General features: G+C 28.0%; 2 protein-coding genes across 3 annotated transcripts; one reads left to right on the forward strand and one right to left on the reverse strand.

Annotated features, from left to right (window-relative positions):
* The first annotated feature begins 2,646 nt into the window (after nucleotides 1-2,646).
* LOC112755717 (nuclear transcription factor Y subunit B-8-like) lies at nucleotides 2,647-8,675 on the forward strand. Of its 2 annotated transcripts, XR_003179068.2 has the most exons (3): nucleotides 2,647-3,100; nucleotides 7,559-7,979; nucleotides 8,214-8,675. XR_003179068.2 is itself a non-coding variant. In XM_072221607.1 (2 exons), the coding sequence occupies exons 1-2, from the start codon at nucleotides 2,721-2,723 to the stop codon at nucleotides 7,851-7,853; spliced, it is 675 nt and encodes a 224-aa protein (XP_072077708.1). In that variant the 5' UTR covers nucleotides 2,647-2,720; the 3' UTR covers nucleotides 7,854-8,105. The 2 variants fall into 2 exon arrangements, 1 of the variants encoding a protein (XP_072077708.1); XM_072221607.1 differs by lacking the exon at nucleotides 8,214-8,675 and having other exon boundaries at nucleotides 7,559-8,105.
* A 6,426-nt stretch (nucleotides 8,676-15,101) lies between these two features.
* Nucleotides 15,102-22,385, reverse strand: LOC112755724 (potassium transporter 5). The gene is made up of 8 exons (XM_025803992.3): nucleotides 22,018-22,385; nucleotides 20,534-20,759; nucleotides 19,884-20,135; nucleotides 19,022-19,072; nucleotides 18,196-18,456; nucleotides 17,954-18,121; nucleotides 16,856-17,110; nucleotides 15,102-16,150 (listed from the first exon to the last, which is right to left on the reverse strand). Exons 1-8 carry the CDS (start codon nucleotides 22,165-22,167, stop codon nucleotides 15,258-15,260), a joined length of 2,256 nt encoding a protein of 751 aa, XP_025659777.1. The 5' UTR covers nucleotides 22,168-22,385; the 3' UTR covers nucleotides 15,102-15,257.
* Between the last annotated feature and the right edge of the window lie 1,989 nt (nucleotides 22,386-24,374).

Below are 24,374 nucleotides of genomic sequence, written 5' to 3' on the forward strand. Positions count from 1 at the left end.
TATATATTAATAATTAATTTAATAATTAATTTTAATTTACGAATAATATTTTCTATTAATTAATTTAAGATTGTAATCTGTTCTTTTTAGGTCATAGTTTGGTAACACATGTACACATGTGCAACAATACTAGCAACGTGTGCACTATATTATCCACAAGCTCAAATAAATTAATTATTTACATATTTTATTATATATTTACTGTACTTCGAAATTATGGACAGCATTAATCGAAAGAAATTAATTATAATTATTCACACATACATTAGCAACAAAAGGAAAGTGTAGAGGTGGAGATTGGGGACCACTATCTCCATAATTGATAATTTATATGAATATATACACTTTGAGTCAAAATTTTCTTTAAGCTAAGGATCTTGGGAAGTTAATTATAATTGGCCCACGAACCCTATGATCCTTTATACGGTTATATCGAAACCTAACTCAACAACAAAGGAAATTGCCTGCCACTGTGTCCCCCTTTTCATAATTTGCCATGTCATCAATATATATCAAATTGTATTGGCTCATAGATACGTATATAATCTAGCAATTCATACTTAAATAGATACGTATATAAGTTCCAATTTTACATAGTTAGTTTCAAATACAATAATTCATTTTCAGTTTAATTTATTTTCAATTCAATTCATTTTAATTAATTATAGATGAAATAAATCAAATTTAAAATTATTTTGTTCAAAACATACTCGCCCTAAGATATTATGTGTGTGTTATCTTTATATAAAAAAATTATAATTTTTCTAACATTCTAATTAATTTAGTTTTGAACTAATCTATTTTTGAATAGAGGAATAGTTCGATGAAAGTGAAATTCTTCTCTGAGATAAGTAATGTTTTACATATAGTTGTTTTGAAACAAAAGAGAAAGAGACATTTTGGAGGAAGAAAAACATATATGTTAAAGTCCCGTATGGTTTAGAGATAAAGTTTAGATAGTTTTTAACGAGGGTTTTAGAATTGAAAAAATTATCAAAAATATCCATAAAATTTATTAATGTTGACAAAAGTACTTATAAATTAAGGAAATTAACGTTGTACTCATAAAATATAGATTACGTATGATAAAAATATTCAAATCTTAATTTTTTGTTGATATTTTAATAATAAAATTTTTAAACTACCCCACCCTCAGACTTAATCACTTTTTCAACCTTCTATAACTCAACCTGCACTTTTAAAACTCTTGCCATAGAGTCCAAAACTATTACTACAACAGACCAATTCGAAATCAATGGTGGTGATGGTGGTAGAGGATCGGATCTCAACAGGTTCAGTTATAAGTTTACAATCCATATCCAAACCAACTTAATCAAACATAAAAATTTTTAAATTCATTCATCCAATTTCAATTCACTTTAGCAAAATCAGAAGTAGAAACAGTCATCAACCATCAAAAATCAACAAAACCATTCATCCAATTTGAAATTTATTTCAGCAAAAATCAAAAACAAAATTAGCCATCAATCGGATTTTCTGTAAATCAATCTCAGCTTTCATAAAAAAGATAAGCAAATTTAAAAAAAAAATTAAAAAGTATATTTTTAGTAGCTAGTAACTAAATCAATATTGGAAAAGAAGAAAAATAAAATAAAAAATATTTTTAAAAAAATATTTTTTTTGGCTATAACATCGTCGATAGCAGAACTTCCATCCACAGTGCCGCCTTCTTTTCTTCTCCAATTTCTCTTTACCGAGCTCTCTTTCTGCATGCAGCAGCACCACGACCCCGCCCTTTCTCTTCTCAGGCGTGTGACGATGGTGTTCTCCTCAGCTGGGTCAGGCGCGCCACGATAACGTTCTCCTCAGCTAGGACGGCCACGCCACGGTAACGTTCTCCTCAGGTTGGGTCACAGGCGTGCGACAAAGGTATTGTAGTTAACTTAAGAGTGAGAGAAAGGGAGATTGGCGGTGACGGAGAAGGTGGGTGGCGGACAGCAATAAAGAAGTAGGAGGAGAGTTTTGTGATTCTGTGAAGATTTTTGAGAGAGGGAGGAGTGAGGAGAGAGAAAGAGTGAGAAGAGAGGGAGTGACGATAGGATGGGGTTAGGGTAGAGTAGTTTAACAATTTATTAAAAAATTAATAAAAAATTAAGATTTGGATACTTTTGTCGTACAGAACTCATTTTTTCATGAATACATCATTAATTTTCTTAGTTTATAAGTACTTTTGTCAGTGTTTATAAACTTCTTACATACTTTTGGTATTTTTTCTTTAGAATTTAATTAGATTAATGATTCAGCTTTAATTTGTCTCGTAAAATTTTTTTTTTAATTTGTCTTTATCTCTCGGAGGGTAGAACAATTTTTTTTAATATTATCATATAATATTATCGATCTTTAACATTATTTAATATGCTTCTATATCATTTTATTTTTATATTTATGTTATATCTCAACCATATATACCAATAACAAATATTGTTTAACTACTAATGTCAAACTATTATTTGAACCAAAGTATTGGGAGAGAATATTTTATACCCTATAAAATAATGCTGATTATACACATACACACACTTATTGAAAACTTTGCATAAGCATATGAAAGGCTCCAACTTCAATTATATATAGCTATATATATGCATACAAATTGAGTACTTGACAACCACTTAGAGCAACGTGTCTGTGTTTGAGAGGACTAAACTAAACTAAACCCCTCACACACATCTTTTAGGAAAAAAAAAAAAAGAAAAAAAATGAGTGATAACATAGTCTCATCAACACAAACCTTTAATATTAAGTACAACAATACTATCACATTTTCTTCAAGTGGAATCTCTTCTTCTTCTTCTCATCATCATAATCATCAAGATTATGGGGTTATCAAAGAGCAAGATCGGTTGCTTCCAATTGCAAATGTTGGGAGAATCATGAAGCAAATCCTTCCAACAAATGCAAAGATCTCAAAGGAAGCAAAGGAGACTATGCAAGAGTGTGTTTCTGAGTTCATAAGCTTTGTGACCGGTGAAGCTTCTGACAAGTGTCACAAGGAGAAGCGCAAGACCGTTAATGGTGATGATATTTGTTGGGCCTTGGCTACTCTAGGGTTTGATGATTATGCTGAGCCACTCAAAAGGTACTTGCATAAGTTTAGGGAATTGGAATGTGAAAAAGCTAATAATCAAAATCATAATAAGGTTATTAATACTACTAATAGAAATAATAATAATCTTATTGAAAAATATAATAGTTATGGGGGTGATGATGATGAAGACTAGAATAATAACCAAGAAAAGAAAACACTACTCCATATCTAGGACTAAAGAGAAAGGGTATCTATTTGTCACTACTCCAAGCTAAGCTTCTTGTTCTTTTTCTTACTTCATCTACTTCTCTAATTTTAATTTCTAGTAGTTTAATCTCTTTCTAACTTGTTTAATTTCATATATCATTAATCTATTAGGTGCTATATGGTGTTGTTAATGTGAGATCATGAACAATATTATGTATATTTATAAGCATGTATGAATTTCAGATCTTTTAATTTGTTAAGGGTTTGAAATATTTATTGAGTTTGATGATGGTATAGCTTGGGAATTAGATGATGAACTTAGTTGTTGAATTTTGGACTATCACAATAATAAAAAGGATGATGATTTAATATGTTTTTTTATTTCCTGTATTTTTTGGTTCATATATATTTGTGTGTCTACTACAGTAGTTTTAATTTCTGTTGTTGATGATGATATAGATCAAAATTTTTTAATTATCAATTCCTTCCAGATTTGCTTTTTGCCCTAATTTAGTAGTGGTGTACGGAAATATTACATTAAATAATCTTTCATCCATCTATCTGTAAATGAATATCATAGTTATCTTTAATTTCTTTGATATGATGTACTTTCTAATGAGTTGGTTTAGTTTTTTTGCTTCTTTGAATTTTAACCTTTTAATTTTTAATTTTAACACAGAAAGGAGGTCTAATTTGTCTAACATGTTAAATAAACAAATTAGATTAAGATTAAAAAAAAAGCTAAAAAAAATCACATTACAAGTTCTGTACGGAAAGGACATATGGCACATACTATAGACTTATTATTATTATTATTATTATTATTATTATTATTATTATTATTATTATTATTATTATTATAGTAATAAATATTTTGTTTGGACTATTTAAAACAGGATTTTAAAGTCTGTTCTAAAATATATATAATTCTTTGGTCTTATTTATTTTTGGAAAAGGGGGGGGGGGGGGGGGGATACGTACTTAGAAGTCTTTTAACCTAACTGGAAGTAATATTTTCACTTCGGTTTATAAATCATATTGTTAAATTGGCCTCTAAATAAGCATAGCTAGGAAATAAGACTTTTAAATACAGTTTTTAGTTTTTACTATATTTTTTATTTAAGAATAATACAAATTAAACTCTAAAAATTTTAATTATGGAAGTGTTTATACTATATTATAAAAGTATTTATTTTAAAAATATAAACAGAGATACTTAAATAATAATAATAATAATAATATATTTAATATGCATTCTTTTTAATCATCTACTTAAAGAAGTATATACGACCCATGAATTAACCGTATTAATAAAAGCAGTAAAATAAGTGAAATTTTAGGTCTTTTTCAAAATGAAAAATAATTAAAATATGTTGTGCTAGAATTGAAATTGAGTATAAATTTAACGTAATTTCAAAAATTAGTTCATAGATTAAAAAAGTCTCATACTTATAAATTTTTTAGAAATTTGATTTTTGAGATTAGGTTTATTGCTTGCATTTGTTCAAAGATTAATTTCTTGAGAAAATTAAAGTGCAGTTCTCTTTTTATATAATATATATATGTTATAATGCAATACATAAGAATGCCCAACTTAATTATTTTATTTTTAAACTAGCTCCTCAATTCAAAACATGCTTTTTCTTTTCTTCTTTTTTTTTTCTTTTTTTTTATTTTCAGAAACATACTTAGAACTAAGGGACTAGTCGCAGTAGTCCTTATTACAAGCCTATATAAGATGTTTTCCTTCTTTTAACCTTTTTTTTTTCACTAATAAATATCACGAAGGAAAAGAATTGGCATAATAAGTTATCACTACTGAAAAGAAAAACGCAAATAAATAAATAAGATACCGATTCAATCACTAAAAATAGTAGGTAAACCAACAAAACCGTTTATGATTTACCCTTTTTGCACTACCAACTTTATATTTTATTATAACAAATTTGTCTTCCCAATGGGACTAGTCGTATATACAGAGATATATTAAATATAACAATAAATAAAGCTATGATTAGCAAAAACAACGTTGAAGACAATATAATCCTCTATGTGATCATGCCCACGTGGCTAATGGTTTGTCTTTCTATACCTTGATGACTGCTTTTGTCGGAAATATATCATGAGTTATCTATATATAGTTATGTAGATAATAGATTATTTATAATAGAGTATATTATTTTAATTTTTGGATCAAATTTTAATTTAATTTTTAGCGTTTTAATTATTTTATTTTAATTTTAAAAGGTTTAAATATTTTATTTTAATTCTAAAAAATTTTAAACCAATTTAATATTATTAAAAATTAAATTTGATATGAACAATTAGCATATTAAAGAGTTAATAATATCTAATTTTAGTACGTAAGTAAAATTGATTTACTAACAATTATTAATATAATATTTTTAAATTATGGAGTGTTAGTAATTATTTGATAGGATTTAGGATTATTTACAAGAAGCATATTGAGAAGAAAAAGTATTATAAAATTTTTTTTATTATGTTTTCTAATACATAAAAAAAAGATGTGAGTTAATAATAATGTTATTGTTTATATCACTTATTTTGTTTATTATTTGTGTTAAATTTAATGGTAGAATAATATTAAATCTGTTTAAAAAATTTTGAGATAAAAATAAGAGTTTAATTTTGATGCATTGACAGTGTAAAATATTTTTGAATTATGCTACGTGTACATCAAAGTCAGCCACTAGTATAAAATATATGCTGAAATATAAATACACATTAAAAATAAATTAAATCACACATATATTTATACACAAATACATTAGTGACTAATTTTAGTGGCTAATTTTAGTGTACAAATAATATTTTTAAATATTTTATATAATCATATACTTAAGTTCATTTTTTTTATGACTATTTATGCGATCAATATAAAAAATAGTTGTTTTTATTGATATAATATTATATAATTATTAAATGCATAAAAAATTATTTTATATTTATTATATATTAAAATTAAACTTATAATTTTATATACTAAATTAAAATTTGTTCCAAATTAAATACCGGAATCAAAATAATAGTTGTGTTTATAATATTATCAAGTAGTTGATTAGCTGGATGCATATGTATATATATTCCTAGGTAAAGCACTCGAAAATTTTCAAAAACCCTAGCTAGTGAAATCTTGATTTGGGACCACTAATTAACTTTTTTTCTGTGTGGCTCTACCTTCCATGATGTTTTGTCGCATATTATTATGGATTTGATGAAATAAACTTTCAATAATGGCTAAGCTCGGTGAACCTGACACGTTTTAAGTAATCAAAAGAATTTGGATGTTATCTTTCCAACATGTGAGGATTATTACTCTTGGGGGCAAAAGTCCCTAAGCTAGCTAGTTGGAAGATTTTAATTAATATTTGAATAAATTAATTCTTAAAGGAGGCAATGCATTGCAAGTAGCCAGGGATTATGGCAAAATCTGTTGTTACTCACGAGAGATACTTTTTTAACGCTACTTTACATACATCATGATACAAATTCGTATCAAAGAATAGATGGAGTAAATATTTAATTCGATTTTTGTCTATTTTTATTTTTATGAAGGATAAAATAATTTTTATTTAACAAAAGGATATTTTGGTTTTTAATTTTTTTATTTTGGGATAATACGATTTTTCTGTTAAAAAATTTATTAAATAATAATAAAAATTAATTTTATGAATAATTTTATTTATATTTTGTAGAAATTTAAAAAGGTTGAGGATTGAAGTATTTTTTTTTAAATATGGATCGCTTTGTTCTTTAGAGAGAACAAAATAGAGATTTTTAGAAGTAGGATCAAGAGAAAAAATAAAATTTTTAATTATATTATAATTTTATTTATAGTAGTATAATTTTTTAATTAGACTATAAATTTAATACTAATCCTATTATTATCCTACTCTTCAAAATAACTTTATCCTCAAAATTATGAAAAAATATAAATATCGATGAAAATTGTAAAAGCTAATTACAATTAATAAAAAAATTTGTAAAAATTAAAATAATATTTTCTATGCTGCTGCTAAAAAAAGTTTACCATCACAATCTTATTGCTTAAAAAATTTTAATCCACCAATTATATAACATAATTTTGTTTATAAATTGGCTCAACTTTTGTCCCACAATAGAACCCTAACTCATTGTTAAGGTTTAGCATCTATTCCTCATTCTCATCGAGGAAGAGGAGAGGCACATTATTATTTCTCTGCCTTGGAGATACTATTGCGTCTAACCCGTAGCCACCCTTTCACAACGTGCATTAATTGCCATTTCTTTTGACCATCCCAGTCGCAGAACCCGCCACTACACCTACTTATTCGTCGTTCGAGTCTCCTCTTTGCGATCCCAGGGGAAGACCGCCGCAAGGAGAGGAGATGGCATGACCAAGATTGGAAAAACGTGCCGGAACCTTCCACCACATCTTCAAGGATCTTCGGTGCTAGTCGCTGCTGCCACTCCGTCAACTCAGGGAGTCGCGAGCATTTGCTCTCCCTTAATGGAGGTGCCGTCCTCGGTTCACTACCGAGGGTCAGCTCTGCTGGTGTTTTTTCATCGTCGCCGCTGCCTTTGTTCAGCGCATTGAAGCTTTATTGGAGCCGACTAAGACCTCCGCGTTCGAGTTAAGATGCGGTGGGTTTGGTGGTGGTTGCGGCACCCTCATTCACTGCTCGTACATCAATCTCGACACCGTCAATCACAATCGCGCTAGGTAATTTTAAATATGCCTTTGAATCTTCTACTTGTTGAATTGCTTGTGTTATCTTATCCTAAATTGTGATTGATGATACTAGAACTGGACCTTGAAATTTTGAATGAATTTCTAGATTTAAAATTATGATTGATTTATAAGTTTTGTTGATTCTTCTTGTTGCTGATGCGATTAAAATTCAAAATTGAAATATAATGATTCTCCTTATTCTCCTGTGATGTATTTTGCTTTTAGTTTGAATTTTGGACACATTCTGCGGCTGCATTCTCTGATTCTGCATCTTCATAATCTAAACCTGAAATATGAAATTGTAGAATTGTAAGTATTGAATTTTCTGCTTCTGGATATGTTGAATTATTGTTTATTGGTTGAAAATTTGATTCTAATTTGTCTTGAATTGTTAGATCTAGTTTGTCTATTGATGATTTTAGTTCTAGATAATCTGATGTTGCACAATTTGCTTCTTCTAGAATCCTCGCATTTAAGGTTGCACAAATTCTAGCGCAAATTCCTTTAATTTCTTCAAGTATCTTGGTCTGTTTTTGATAATTTGAATTCAAATATTATAAGCTAGTTTCTTCATGTATCAAGTCACTTGACCATTCGTACCCTAGTATCAAATGGGGTTGAGTTTTGTACCCTTGATCATCTAATAAAAGTGGTGTGAGAATGTTAGGAGGATTTGGATTGCCAGTATATTTCTTGAGTAAAGAAATATGAAAAACAAAGTGGATCCCAGCTGTGGTGGGCAATTCCAATTTATAAGCCAGATTTCCAATGCATGCCATGATTTTGAACGGTTTAATTCGAAATACCTCATAGATAATTTTTTATTCTTCTGCAATGCCACAAAGTGCTGGCGATACGGCTTTAGCTTACAAAATCACCCACAATGAACTTGAACTCTGATCCTCCGCCTTTTAATCTGCCTAGACCCTAGATTTTCATTCACAGTTGTCTCTTCTTTAAATTCTTTTTGAGAGATTCCAGTACTATATCGCACTGCAACAGTTGTTCCTGTAGCGCCAGTGTGTCAATAGACTTGGTATCGTACTTGAGAAGGGTTGGAGAGTCTCGGTCGAAGACCGCATTGATCGGGGACATGCCAATAGCAAAGTGGTATGAGATATTGTAACTATACGCAGCCCATGGTAGCAACTTAAACCAGTCTTTCGGGTTCTCCTACGTGTAACAGAGTAAGTACATTTCCAAGCAGCACTTAAGGACCTCCATTTGTTCGTCAGACTCTGGATGCTATGCAGAACTCCTGGCCAGTATAATTTCTAATTTTCACAGTACTATTCCCAAAATTTGCTCATGAAATGTTCACTATCTCTCGCACAAAAGCTACAACCACTTTTGGGGCCGTAAAATTGAAAGAAAGAGGAATAAGGAGCACAAATTTAGACAACCTATCAGCAACCACCAAGATAATAGAGCAGCCGTGAAATAAAGGAAGATCGATGATAAAATCCATCAACATATCATGCCAAATATGGGTTGGGATTGGAAATGGTTCCAATAGTCTAGTTAGGGTTGAGTATTATATTTTGCCTATTGACAAATAGAGAAAACGTTGACATATTCCTTAATGCATTTAGCCATATGCTTCCAAAAAAATTGGGCAGTCAGGCGAGCAAGTGTCTTCTAATAATCCCTATGTCCCCCAATAATGGAATCGTGACTCTCATGAAGCAAGTGTGTAATCAAAGGTGAAGCAGCTGGTATAATAAGCCTATCATCTCAGTACCATAAGCTGTGACACATTTGAAGTCTACTCGAATTCTATTCAGCTTCTAAAAACTCAATTTCAACCTAAAACGTTTAAAACTCCTGTTGAAGTAATGGCAGCAGGCTGCTTGTCACCGAAGTGAGTTCCATGAAGGCCCAGGATAACCCATCTGCACCTTTATTATCATACCCTCTCCTATACTCAATGGAGAAGTCATAGTCCAACAACTTTGCTAACCACGTCTGCTGTTCTGAGGTTTGAATGGTCTAACCTTGCAATTCTTTGAGGCTCTATGGTCAGTTTGGATAACAAATTTATGGCCGAGTAAATAGTGACGAATTTGGTGATAGCAGCAAGGATGGCTTGCATCTCCCTAGTTAGAAAAGTAAGTGATAGAGTGACCCTGCTGGTTAAGGAAGGCACCAGTCCCCATTCCCGACGCATCCGTCTCTAGGATAAAAGGTTTAGGCCAAAAAAGAAATAACAACGTTTACAAGTCCCACGTGGTCTCTGTCCAACCATGTCATCAATTTGTCTTCGAAACATATTTCAAGGACGATCGTTATTAAGTTCAAGAACAAATTTAGAGCAATTTTAAATATAGGGACGAGTTTGAAATTCGATTGGGAGCATGTGTCAAGGCAGTTTTCAGTTGACTAAAAGCTGCCATGGTTTGCTCTGACCAAATAAAATTCTCCTTTTTAAGGAGGTCGGTCAAGGGTGCAGCCAAGAATGTGAAGTGCTTGATAAACTTTCGGTAATAGCTAGTCAACCACAAAAATGTGTGGAGTGGCTTGAGGGAAGTAGGAATAGGCCACTGTTTTATAGCTTGAATCTTGGAGTCATCCACGCTAACTTTCTATCTGGATACCACAAGACCTAAGTAATCAACTCTTGTTTGTCCAAAAGAGCACTTTGATAATTAGCATATAAGGCATTGTCCCTCAAAATATTCAACACATGCATCAAATGAGTTAAATGAAATGAGAATGCCAATTTGGGCTATAAATTAGCATACCATCAAAGAATACTAAAACAAGTTCATCAAACTCAGAAAAGGTGGCAAGGGTGTTTGTCAACCCGAATGGCATCATCAACCATTCGTATAAACCTTGATGTGTGCAAAACGCCGTCTTGAAGCAATCCTCAGGTTTCACATGAATTTGGTGATAATCGGACCTTAAGTCCAACTTAGAAAAATATTGCACGCCGAAAAGTTCATCTAATAGCTCATCCATTATGGGCATTGGGAAAGAATCTTTGACTGTGACAGCATTCAAGGCCCGATAGTTCGTACAAAACTGTAAAGAGCCATCTTTTTCTTCACCAATAACACCGGAGAGAAAAAGGGGCTAGTGCTCGGATGTATAATGCCTTTTGTCAATATTTCATTCACAATTCACTCGATTTCTGATTTCTGGCTATGTGGATATCGATATTGTTTCACCTTGACTGGCGCTGAGTTAGGCACTAGGGGAATAGCATGGTCTTGAGCTTGCGACAAAGATAAACCCCTAGGAATTTGGAACACCGCGTTGTAGGTGTGCAACAAACTGACCAATTTTGGGTTCATATTGGATGGTAAATCGAAAGGCAGCGGTAATTCATTCTCCAAAGATTGGAGTTAAAGTGTATAAAGGACAACAATTTAGTGTGTGTGTGTGTGTTGCAACCTTTTCAATTGATGAAATTGGGCTTGAGTTGGTGTGTGCCTTGTCTTCCCTTGCAAGGTCACTAGCTTGTTACCATCCAAGAATGTGATAAACTTTCGCTTGTAGTTCACCAAGTAAGTGTCAGGTGTTTCTAACCATATATCACCGAGAACTAATTCTTCATTTGCAATTGGTAAGACAAAGATTGATGAAAATGGTGTGGTCTTGGATTGTAACCAGAACATTTCTGACTTTGCCTTCACATTGAAGTAGTTGTACACTCCTTACTTGGACTTTGAACTGTGTACACTACCATTGCTAAGCGCTGAGTCAAAGCCGGATGGATGAAATTGTCCGAGCCCTCACCATCTATAAGTATCCGGAATTTTTTGCCATTCTTTGTCTGCTTGAAATGGATGGAACGCCTCCCGAAAATGTCCGCAAGTTCATTATAGAAAAGGTGGAGGGGTTTAGCATTGTCTACTATAGAAGGTTGCTTGAGTTAAGCATTCTCTTCTTCGGCCACCTTCTCACTCGGAAGTTCCTCCAAAGATTGTATAAGGAAGTAATGTTTGGCTGAACATTGATGCTCCGATGAGAGAGAGTTTCCTTAAATTTTCAAGCTTATTTGATGTGGGTAATAGAGGTGGAGTTAAAGTTTGGGAGGTGGATTTAGTAGATGTTAGGAGGAAATTGGGTTTAGCAGGTTGCATGGTGTTAGCTTTGTCTTGTGGGATTGAGTACGGGACATTTGGGCTCCACCATCTATGGAAATTAGGAACAAATTATTCTTCAAATAATCTCACTAAGGACATTGCCTGCATTAAGGACGTGGAACAATAGGACTTAACTTCTCTCTTGAGATCCGGAATCAATGCACCAATAAAATAATCTAAGAGCAATGTGTTATTCATACCATAAACTATAGCAGCCAAATCATTGAAAAAATCAAAGTAATTTTTTATAGATGAAGACTATTTCAATTTTAGCAATTCTTTCCTAGGATTCTCAAATTGTAAGGGTGCGGTGGAAAGAATGAGCCAGTCAGATACCTGATCGAATCGCTCCGAAATTTGAAATTAAGCCAACACTTTTCCTCTAAGCTGACAGCCACTAAATCTATATTTTCTTCCTCTAGGATGTCACAAATCCGAAAGAACCTTTCCGCCTAAAAAAATCCACTGAGAACATCCTCAGTGCCTAAAAATGCGAAAAATTGACCTTCATATAACGCGGCGGAACAAAGATCGACGCTTCTCCTAGTGATTGTCGGATTATTCGGCTAAACGGTTGATAGCCGCCTACATACATCGATTGCATTCTCGTGTTCTCAGCCATTCTCTCAATGAAATACTAATTCATATCAAAGAATAGTAGTGAATTAGATAAAAATTCAGAAAGAATAGAATAAAGATCTCTAGAATTAAGGCTAAGAGAAAAAATAGAGTTTCTAATTATATCATACATATTCCACATTATTACATCATACTCTTATTTTATAGTATAATTCTCTAATTGTGCTATAAGCTCAATACTAATCCTATCACATTATTACTACATAAATAAAGCTTACATATGTATTACACTTTTGATTTAGATAGTATGAGGTCTAGCAAAAATATTTGGTAATCAAAATAAATTAGCCAAAAATTATTAGAATTTATCTTATTTAATATTTATTAGTTGTTAAATTGGTGAGTATTATTCAACCCTCTCTAAATTAGAGGATGAATTATCCCTTTTGACATTTCTTATTATTAACTGAAATAAAATTAATTGACTTATCATGATTAACTTTAACTTTAATCAAACCTAAATTTTATTAATTTAATTAATTAATCATGATGTAACTTTTTTGTGAATTATAAAAATTATTAAAAAAATTTAATTTTATAATTTTTTATTTTTTCTCAAATAATACATTTATTAATCAATTTCAATCGCAAAAATAAAAAAATCTCAAATGACAAAGAATAAATAAAATAAAATTCAAGAGGCACAAAAAATTTAAAATTTTCAAAATTTTCTCTCTCTTGGTTTCTTAAATTTTTTGAAAAAATAATAAAATATAAAATAAAACTTCTCCAATATTTTTATAATTTGTACAAAAGTTATACCTAATTAATTAGGTTAACAAAATTTAGGTTAGATTAAAAAAATTATACCATAGTTAAAAATCATTAGAGAAGTTTTATTTTATTTTTTTCAAAAAATTTAAAAAATTAAAAGAGAGAAAATTTTGAAAATTGCAAATTTTGTGTACCTCTTGAATTTTTTATTTATTCTTTGTCTTTCGAGATTTTTTATATTTTGTTATTGAAATAGATTAATAAATTTATAATTTGTGAAAAATAAAAAATAAAAAATTAATTTTTTTAATAATATTTATAATTTGCAAAAAATGAAATTACATCATGATGAATTAATTAAATTAACAAAATTTAGGTTAGATGAAAAGTTTAAATTAATCATGATAAGTCAATTTATTTCATTTTATTTAATAATAAAAAGATATATCACAAGAAATAATTTACCCTCTAATTTAGAGAGAGTTGGATAGAATTTATTTTATTATAATAATTAATAAATATTAAATAAGATAATTTTTTATTTTTTTGTCTCCTTAATATTACTAGTATTCTAAATAAAATTATAACAGTAATAAATAAAAATATATCTCTACGAATACTTTACTCATCTAAACCAATATTATTTTTCTTTCTAATTTTTCTCTTTTTTTTTAAGGTTTTTTTTTATTTTTTATTTTTTATTTTTTTGAATATAGTTCGTTCCAAGTGCATATGTAATAAGGTAAATCTATATTTTAGAAAAATTATCTCAACAAAGAAAAAGATAGAGTAGTGTGTAAAATTATTTATTCCAAAATTAAAATATATGTTGTTAGATAAAAATATGTGAATGATTATATATCTTATATATTTATTTGTAAAAATTTGTTTATTTTCGAATTTGCATGATTTTATATTAGATTTTTTATTTATCTTATGTTAAAAAATTTTATTTTAATTAAAGTCAACAAAAAAGAAATTTTAAATATTTTAATCATAAATACTCTGAAGTATATCATAAAATACTTAATCCAATGTTCAAAAACTTAATTAGCTTGCTTGGCTCATTTTCATTTAATCTTCGCTTAATTATAAAGAGGAAAGTTCATACCCAAAATATTACACAAGCCTATATATATATATATATATATATATATATATATATATATATATATATATATATATATATATATATATATATTTCAATTTTTAATTAATAATATTTGGATAAAGTAAAACACATAAAAAGAAGAATATTAGAAGACAAATAAAATTTATTGTTGTGGGCCATTATTTAGTTTAATGTTTAAAAACATGGGTTAAAAAAATATTTTTAAATTACTAAATTAAAAGAATTGGGTTGATGATTAAAAGTTGTTAAAGATATAATCAGTATATTGCATTCTTTTATTAGCTTAAATTTTTAGAATAAGTAGTTTTATGATACAATATCAAAATTTTATGTTTGAAAAGTTTAGAGTTCGATCATTTATAATGAACTCTAAAAGAGAAAAAAATAGCATAAGACAAATAAAAAAAACTTATACAAAAATCAAACAAACTCAAAAATATTCTTATTTAAGAAAAAATATTAAAAATATATAATCATTAATATATCTTCTCTTATCAACATAAATTTTTAAAATAAGTAATTTTATAGCAAAAATAATAACCAAAAACAATAATTCTACTCGTGCTTAAATATTTATCCAAATAAAAATAATACATACAATTATTTATACAAACAAACAAACAAAAATAGTTGTCATAGGTCTCTCTTTCCACCTATTATTATTCTTATTTGAGCACTTAATTTCTATCATATTTAAAGTTCATATGTCATTCCCACTTTAACCTTACGCTCATGAGGAATATCAAACACTTTGTCACCTTGCTTCAAGTTCTTTTTCAAGAAATTGTAAGCATAATTTATCAAAATCTTCTTCCCTATGCCACTTCCTTTGCTTGCAACAACTTCACTCTCACCAATCAAATGAACAATTCCAGCTTCCAACCCTTTCTCAATTTCCTCAACAATAATAGTCTCTTCACCACCACCATCACTCATTCTCTCCTCTTCAACCTTTTGAGATGAATCAAGAACCCTAGCTTCACCAACAAATGACTTCAACCTTCTAACTAACAAATCCTCTAACGGCTCTTTCTTGTCGCGGACATCCGTATATCCATATCTCACAACACATCTAAATATCTTAAGTTCGTCGTGTTCAACACGACGAAAAATGAACCTCTCCTCCATTGAAATCTTGCTAATTGGCAACGATTTGATCGAGATAAACACCACAACGGAATGCAAGGCCGGAATATTCGACACATAATGCTTGAAAATTGGTGGAATTCCTTGAACAAGCTCCGAGTAGAAGATGGCAAATCCGGGAATTCTATGCAACCTTTTTTCATTAGCAATAATTTCCTTAAGCCTTTGAGGAGAAATCTTATGATCCAACTCATAATAGTACTTTTTTCTATACACATCATTCCAAATGTACATTATGGACATTAGGAACAATGCAAATGCAAGTGGAAGATACCCTCCATCCTTGAATTTGTATAGCACTGAGCTTAAGTATAGAAGCTCCACAGAACCAATGATAAGAACATAGCTTATGATTAATAGTAAGTTAGTCTTCCATATCATGATCATGACTAGAACAAGCAATGCTGAAGTTAGTGTCATTACAAAAACCACTGCTATTCCTGCACATCACAATATTTTTGTCCAATCAAAAATTGAAAAATTGCTAATATAATATATAGTAGTAGATAATCAATTTCATTAATATTAATATAATTTTATCTAATTAATGAACATTGATCCTTGTTTCATTCCTTCTAAAATTATGGCAATTTCACAAAGTTTTTTTGTTGACTAACTCTTAACAAAAACACTAATATAATGAGATATATGATTTTAGAAAAAACTATTATCAGAAAAAGTTATTAGCTATATATTATGAAAAAAATTTTAAGTGTATCAGTATAGTAATGTTTCAATGATTTTTAATTGTTGATCTTAATTATATATGAATATTTATAATTAAAATCAACGATTAAAAATTACTGAAACACCAATATTCTGGTGTATTTAAAAACTTTCCTATATATTATAATGGGAATTTTTTTTTTTAATGTAGTTAGCCTCTAATGTATCACTCTTTTTTAGATATTAATATTATGAAACTCATTTCTACCTCTTATACCCACGTCCATCTATCAAAATGTGCCTTAAAAATATCTATATTCTTGTAAGTTATCCTTTGTTACCTTCTCCGATCAATGTAGGATTTTACACAATACAACATATAATTTTTCCTAGCTAACACTCATAAATAATTATGGCGATATATATAAATAACGAAGTTTAATTTAGAATGTATATATATAAGAGATTTATTTGGTTACCATAAGCATTGCCAATTTTGGTGGTGGTTTTGAATCCAGCAGTGACGGCAACACAGGCAATCATGAGTATGAAATTGATTTCGGGAACGTAAACTTGTCCTTCATACTTGGCTGATGTATGTACAACTTTGACACGAGGAAAACATCCAAGTGCTAAGGATTGTTGTATGATTGAGAATGTTCCTGAGATCATCGCTTGAGATGCTATGATTGCTGCTGCCACAGCAACAACAAACATTGGCCAGTATAGTTTATCTGAAACAACCACTCATACATCGTTAATTTGATTACTTGTTATGTTGTTACATACACACAAGAAAATCAACATTTTAGGATTAATTATATTATTAATAAACATTACTTCATATCATTCTAACAAGGATTTAGTTTATATGCAAATATTAGTTATAGATATTTTATACCGATATTTTGTATAGTTATAAAATTTAATTATTTTCTACGTTTTATATAATTTTAAAATTTTTAATTAAATTTTTATAACCAAAAAAAAAAGTTATGTTGATGGCTTAAAGTTAAATTTTGAGATTAGATTGAAAAAAATTCAGTTAAGTAATGTTTGTTTTTGACAATGGAAATGAGATTAGAAGATTGAAATTTAGTATTGTGTCTGTTGATAAGAGATTATAGCTAAAATTTTAGTTTTAAAATATAAAATTTTAGTACTTTAAAAAAGTAAAAATACAAAAAATTAAAATTTAAAAAAAAAAACTAAAATTTTAATATTTTTTAATAATTAAAAATATTTTAATAAATATTTTTATCTCACATCTATATTTATCTTAAATTAAATAGAGTATTAATTAAGACATAATTAAATTTTGTATATTTACACTAAATATCACATAAAAACTTTAATCTTAGTCTTTCAGTCTTTTACTCGGCCTCTCTTTATTTTTCAATCTCAGTTTTAACCTCTATTTTAAACACAATTTGAAAGAACTAATATTTCTTATCAAATATCAAAAAATTTTGTTTAATTTTAAATCTTAAATTTCGAACTTTAAATTAAAAAAAAAGACTAAAAAAATAATTTTATAACATATATGTACTTCTTTGAATGAGAATTATATAGATTACGTGGTATGGACTTGTAGAAAGTATCAGAAACAAGATCATTGTGTTTGCGAAGGAATGAAGCTTGTCCAGTATAGGCCAGAATGAGTGCAGGATATGTCACAGAGCACATGCTTATTTGTATAGATCTCACTGTGAAATGTCCAACATCCGCAAATAGTGCTTCAGTTCCTGCAATTTACTCATTTAAGATTAAATTATTAAAATTATATAAATATATACAAATATATAATGACTAATTTAACCTGTTATTGCTAGAACGATGCCACCAAGAGAGATCCAAGCATCCTTCTTGTTCCTCCGAAAGTAGTATACAATGTATGCTGGATTTAGTGCTTTGATAACAATGGGATCATACTTGATGAAATTGTAGACACCGATGCCTCCAATGAACAAAAACCAAACACATATAATGGGGGCAAAACTGTACCCAACTTTATCTGTTCCAAACCTTTGAACCATGAATAGGCATATCAAGATTCCTATCGATATCCCAACAACCCGCTCTACATTCACAACCGACAAATATATATAATTTTATTATTATTATTCTCAAAATAAAACAAATAAAGGTTATAAAATCGCTGGACCATGTTCATATATATAGATAACGATCACAAGAATTACTTAACTATAATTCAGTAATAAAATAATGAACCAAAATAAGGTGATAGAAATCTAATGAAATAAATATATAGTATCATATTATAAGGCTTTTTAATAGGTAAACATTTTTAATAAAATAAAAATTCGTCTTTTATGAAGTCCTTGTCTTATTATTTAACATTCACATCCACCAAAAAGGCAGAAACAAAGCAACTCTGAGGCCTGCATTTTTGTCCATAAAAGAAAAAAGAAAAAAAAAAGATGTATATAGTTTTGAAATAACATAGCTAGTGTAAAGGAAAAATTTGAAGTATACCTGGAATATCCATGTTCCAATTGTTTTACCCGTTAATTTTAATTAATATATATTTATATATTTTTTATAATTCAGATTAACAATTAAAATAACTAGAACACCAATATTTCAGGTAGACTAGAAACTTTTCCAGGAGTATATATACTTACCGTCAGTTATTTTTGAAGTAGCTTCCTTGAGCCCTCCCACAGCAGATAAAACTGCAATCGGATGAATTCATTAATTTATTTCTTTCAATAAAATTTTTAATATTTAGGACTATATAGATACTGTTCATATAAAACGAAAAATATAATCAAATAAACAACATTATATATTTAAGTGATATACATTTTCTCTCTCCAAAAGATCATAAACATCTATTTCTTAAAAACTAGTTTTCTTCTAGATCATTTTTTCATCAAAGATCAGGATAATATTTATCACCTGGCCTGATGTTCTATAATTGATTTTATCACTATTTAATTTCTAAAGAGAAGAGGAATTGGTAGTAGCAATAAAATTATTAGAATAATTTTTAAAAGAGTTAAACTATATATATGGAGATAATATAGTCAAAGTCTTTTAATTTTAAATCTTAAATATTAAATTTTAAATCTTAAATTAAAATTCTAAATTCTAATTCTTCTAAAAAATAGACTTAATAATATAATTTTATAATTAAAAATATTCACTAATATTGACTAAATTAATTTTTTATTTATTCCGTTCTGTTTAGAAATAAACAAATTAAAGTTATCCCTATATAGATAGTAATTTTTTATTTTATTTTCTTTTTTAAACTATCTTCCTAATCTATATGTACAAATGAAAAGTTGATTTCGTCCAAAAATTATAGTATTCTTATATAGAAATAGTTTCAAATAATTGTCTATTTGGACAAACCAAAAACACTAAACTTTTTGTACCATTTTATAAAAAATGGGGTGTTATTTAAAACCCAAAAAAAAAAAATTAATACCAAAACAAAGGAAGAAAGAAAATAAGATATAGAGAATGATTATTAATAACCAGAGATGCAAGGAGTGAGTACACCATCTCCAATGACCATGGAGGTACCAAGCATGGTGACTAGCAACAAGAAGAGCTTTGCAAAGTAACTGTTCTCAAGTTTTGACTTAACCATTGAAGCTCTCTTTGTGGTGCTATTTTCAGGCAAATCTAACTGATAATTAGAAACTTCTGCATCTTCAATTTGTTGATTTGGAGTAAGACTAACTTTGGCATAGCGGCATATTAGAGAGTACAAAGCAAAAGTCCCTCCTAATAATAATAATAATAATTAAATCAAATCATGACCAAATTAAAACAAATTATATAACCATGTATCATTATGTATACATATTGATTTATTTTATATTATTTTTGAGGTAATTAAAGTAAAATTAAAAGTAAATCTATAACATCATCCTTATTAAAATAATGCAGGACAAATTTGTCTAGCATCATAATAATAGAAAATGACATATTAATCTTCTAGTATATAAATTTTGTATAAAATAAATTAATAAATAGCTTGCATCTTTTCTTTTCCAAAAAGTGATTAATGCATTAAATTTATCATTTTTTTTAAATTTTAAATCTTTTTTTTTTGTCAAGTTTAAAATTAAATCTTTTTAACATTAAATTCTTTGGTTTTTATTAAGATGATGATGACCTACCATCGCCATTGTCGTTTGCCTTTAAGACAATGAGGACATATTTGATAAGAGGAATGAGGGTAATAGTGTAAAGGATGATAGAAAGAACACCCAAAATATCATCATTGTGCTTTATGCCATCAGTGAAAGTGCTTGAATAAACATACAATGGTGATGTTCCTATGTCTCCATACACAATTCCTATGCTTTGAAACGCTAGATGCATAATCATGGACATCGATGGCCCCTGAAAATTATGTATCATTATTAATATACATTTACAATAACCAGCCACCTTTTATCACAAAATGTGAAATTAAATTATAAAGGAAAATTGAAATAATTAATATTATTGGCAATTGAATTGCCACGCACGACTATATGTTCATCACAATTATTTCTAGTCAAAAGTATATAGAGAACTAAATTTAGATTACCTAATATCAACAATTTTTTTAATTTCATTTTATAAGAGTTTAAAGTTCAAAATTTAAGATTTAGAATAAAAAAATTATAATAATATAAAAAAAAATAAAACTATCAAATGGACTAATCTGATTCGCTTAGATCTGATCTACCTAAGTTTGTAATTATGCATGCTGATTCATTTATTTTTTGTTTGTTTACAATTCTTAATTTTTAATTTCTACCCGTTTACGACCAGCTTGACAAGTTTCAGACCGGACAGTTTATGTTTTAATAAATAATAAAAAAAAAGAATAAAACATCTGATTTTAGGGGAAAAAATTGGACAAAAAAGACCACTTCTAGATATAAAAAAAAAAACTTAAAAAGCTAGCGTTTTTCTTAGAAAATGGATAATGTTTTCTGGGTCAGGTCAATGGATTTTAAAAGATAGAAGTACTAATCTTTTAAATTAAAATGCAGAAAAAAAAAACCTAGTCACACATTTAATTTTGCGATTGACCTTATATATTTTTGGGTTAATTAAGTTCAACTCATTTAACTCAAATTAAAGTCTAAACAAATATAATTTTAAAAATAAAATCCACTCATTTAAACAACTAATAAATCGACTAATTCAATGAATTTGATATATTTTGACTGTCCTAAAAAAAGAGGTAATGAAAAATAAATTTTAAAAAGTGGTGTAAATTTATAGTTATCAAAAGTTAGTTCTCTTAAATGAAATCTAATTAGCGTGAGCCTAGAAATCGAATAAAAGGCTTTTCTTTTCTTAAATAAATAAATAAATAATTTATATGATAATTTATGGACTGGATCCTCCTCAGTCCTCATCATGTTTGAAATTAAGGATTATCCCAAAAAAAAAAAAAAAAAAACTGAGAGAAAAACTAATCAATATTAGAATCTGAAAGTTTATTAAATGGCGAAAAGAATTATATGAGAACTTAGATGTGAGAGATAAAATAAGAGCGAGTAACTCACTTATTATATTAAACAAAAAAAATACAAAAACTAACTCCTGATAAATATTCAATATTGTATGCAATTAGATTCATCTAATTTCAAGCTAAACGTACTTTAGAGTGAGCAGAGGAATTTGAGAAGATGCGAGATTCCATGTCTAGAGAGTCATGTCTTCTTAATATCTTATTCTTTCCAGTGAGGCCATCGCCATGATGATCAGAATCCTGATGAATAGCATGGTTTTGCTCTTCTTCTGAAGCCATATATTAGTGTGATTTGGTTATACGATTATTATTATTATTACTGGGCACTTAAATTTTCCAAGGAGCTATTTATATTTGGCATAGAACCGAGTGAAATTTTGTTTGAGTATCTAAACTACTGTTCTTGACTAAGTGAGTGTTTTGAATTTGAATTCTCTATGAAGGAAAGAGGAAAGAAATCCCACTACAAAAATTAAAGGTTTATGTGAGTGTTTTATGAAATGAGACAGAATAGGCAATTAGTTATTAATAAGATAACGCGTCAAATGCGTGTGAGCTTAACTTAATTAAAAAATTATATAAATATAAATTATTCAATAATAAATTTGGACTTGTTTCTCTTAAGTATCTTGGAAAATAGAAATGTTCTATATATATATATATATATATGGAAGTATGGAACATTCCTGGTTTCAAGGCATTTATATTTTTGTTATTACTTGGTCAATAATATATTTTGCATATACGCACATAGGAAGCCTCTTATAATTAATTTAGCTCTGTTTAAAGCAGATTATGTTGCAATCATAATGAATTCTCTTTGCTATGCATGGTATTATATATATCATTAGGATTTTACAAGCAACTTATGTTGATCACTTGTCGCTTAAACAAATGTTAAAGTTCAAATTTTATTGTGTATACAATTATATATTGTTTAGATTAAATAAAACTCAAATTTATAATGAATTAATTTTTAATTTATTAAATTAGAAGGTATTATAAAAAATTATAAAATTATTAGAATTTAATTATTTTGTGTCTTAAAAACACATTTTAAAAAGATAATAATAAAGTTTTTAATTTATTTAATATATTAAAAATATAAAAATATCTTTTAATTTTAATAACTTTTAATAAAGTATTTTTTATGATATTTTTAAAATATACTTTTAAAATACGTATTAGCTAGATCTTTATAATTATTATGAAATTAAAGTTTCATAAGTAAAATGGAAATTCTCCTCCTAGTGATCGGTGCATGAATATGGGAGTTTGTTAAGTTATTATTATTATTATTATTTCTGCTTTAATTTCTTATTCTTTTGGACAATCTTCAAAAGAAATTGGCGGTTCATCATCAGATAGATGTGGCAATTGTCAAGACATACGTACATATATATCTGCCACCTCAATCTCAGATTTAATAGTCTTCATTTATTTGACTGCATTTTTAGAGTTATATAGATATATATCATCACAACATATAGTTTATTATTTTTGACAAACTAGATTATTTTTATTTATCGTTTATTTTCCTAAAATATAATATACATGAACATAATTTTTTTTATATCTTTATATTTATATTTTGCTATTATTATTAACTAATATATATAGCCACTAACGTATCCCTATTTTATTTATTAATTAAATATGTACAGAAATAATAAAAATAGGATTAATTGATGTGATTGCAATTTATAACTTAATTAAGAGGTTTTGTGTTTAGGTTTTAAAAATAACAAAATAAAATATTTTTTATTAATTATATACAAATAAAATATTAAAAAAAAACACCTTGTTATATTCTCAGGATAGATATTTATAACTTTATTGATTTTGCCTTATCAAAATTATTATATATATATATTACATTATGTGTGAGCTTAACTCAATCTTAAAATTTAATTTATGGGATGAAAAATTACTCATATTTAATTTATAAATTGTCTAAAATTTTTATTTTTAAAAAATATAGAATTTATAATATATTTCTTTCACGTGTAAAAATAATTTTCTGAAATGTGAACATATATTTACAAGTAGAAAATCTAACAATATTTGATATGATATATAAACTCTAATAATACTATATCTTAAATTTATTTTTTTTTAAATTAAACTAATAAGAAATACATAAATAATTATGTCTCTTAGTTTATTACTCTTCCTGGAGTTTGGATGTTTTGATTGCATTATTGATATATAAATATAATTGCAAATGCTTAACATACTTTATGTTGTTATCATAGGTATCATATACAGATGAGGTAACTTTCCAACTTTCTGATTATGTAAAAAACAATGCAAGACTTGTCTTCATATTCTGAGTATTGTGTGGAGCAGGTAATATATAAGGATGATCATAATTCATTTGTAGTGACTAGTGAATATAAATAACTACGCTGACATGGAACAATTTATACCCGCGCGTCTGATTTTGTTTAACTTATATATAGAAAACTTTTAGTCACATGTAATAT

Source organism: Arachis hypogaea, chromosome 2 (genome assembly GCF_003086295.3).
Source record: "Arachis hypogaea cultivar Tifrunner chromosome 2, arahy.Tifrunner.gnm2.J5K5, whole genome shotgun sequence".
NCBI lineage: Eukaryota > Viridiplantae > Streptophyta > Magnoliopsida > Fabales > Fabaceae > Arachis > Arachis hypogaea.

Bases quoted from the DNA above. Each gene is read 5' to 3' on its own strand.
- LOC112755724 (XM_025803992.3), bottom strand. From the start codon at position 22,167: ATGGCTTCAGAAGAAGAGCAAAACCATGCTATTCATCAGGATTCTGAT. The intron at 19,073-19,883 runs GTTATTAATAAT...ATCCGATTGCAG, and splicing joins ACTCACTCCTTGCATCTCTG to TTTTATCTGCTGTGGGAGGG. The intron at 18,457-19,021 runs GTAAGTATATAT...TTGTGAATGTAG, and splicing joins TACTTCAAAAATAACTGACG to AGCGGGTTGTTGGGATATCG.
- LOC112755717 (XM_072221607.1), top strand. From the start codon at position 2,721: ATGAGTGATAACATAGTCTCATCAACACAAACCTTTAATATTAAGTAC. The intron at 3,101-7,558 runs GTACTTGCATAA...TGACCATCCCAG, and splicing joins TATGCTGAGCCACTCAAAAG to TCGCAGAACCCGCCACTACA.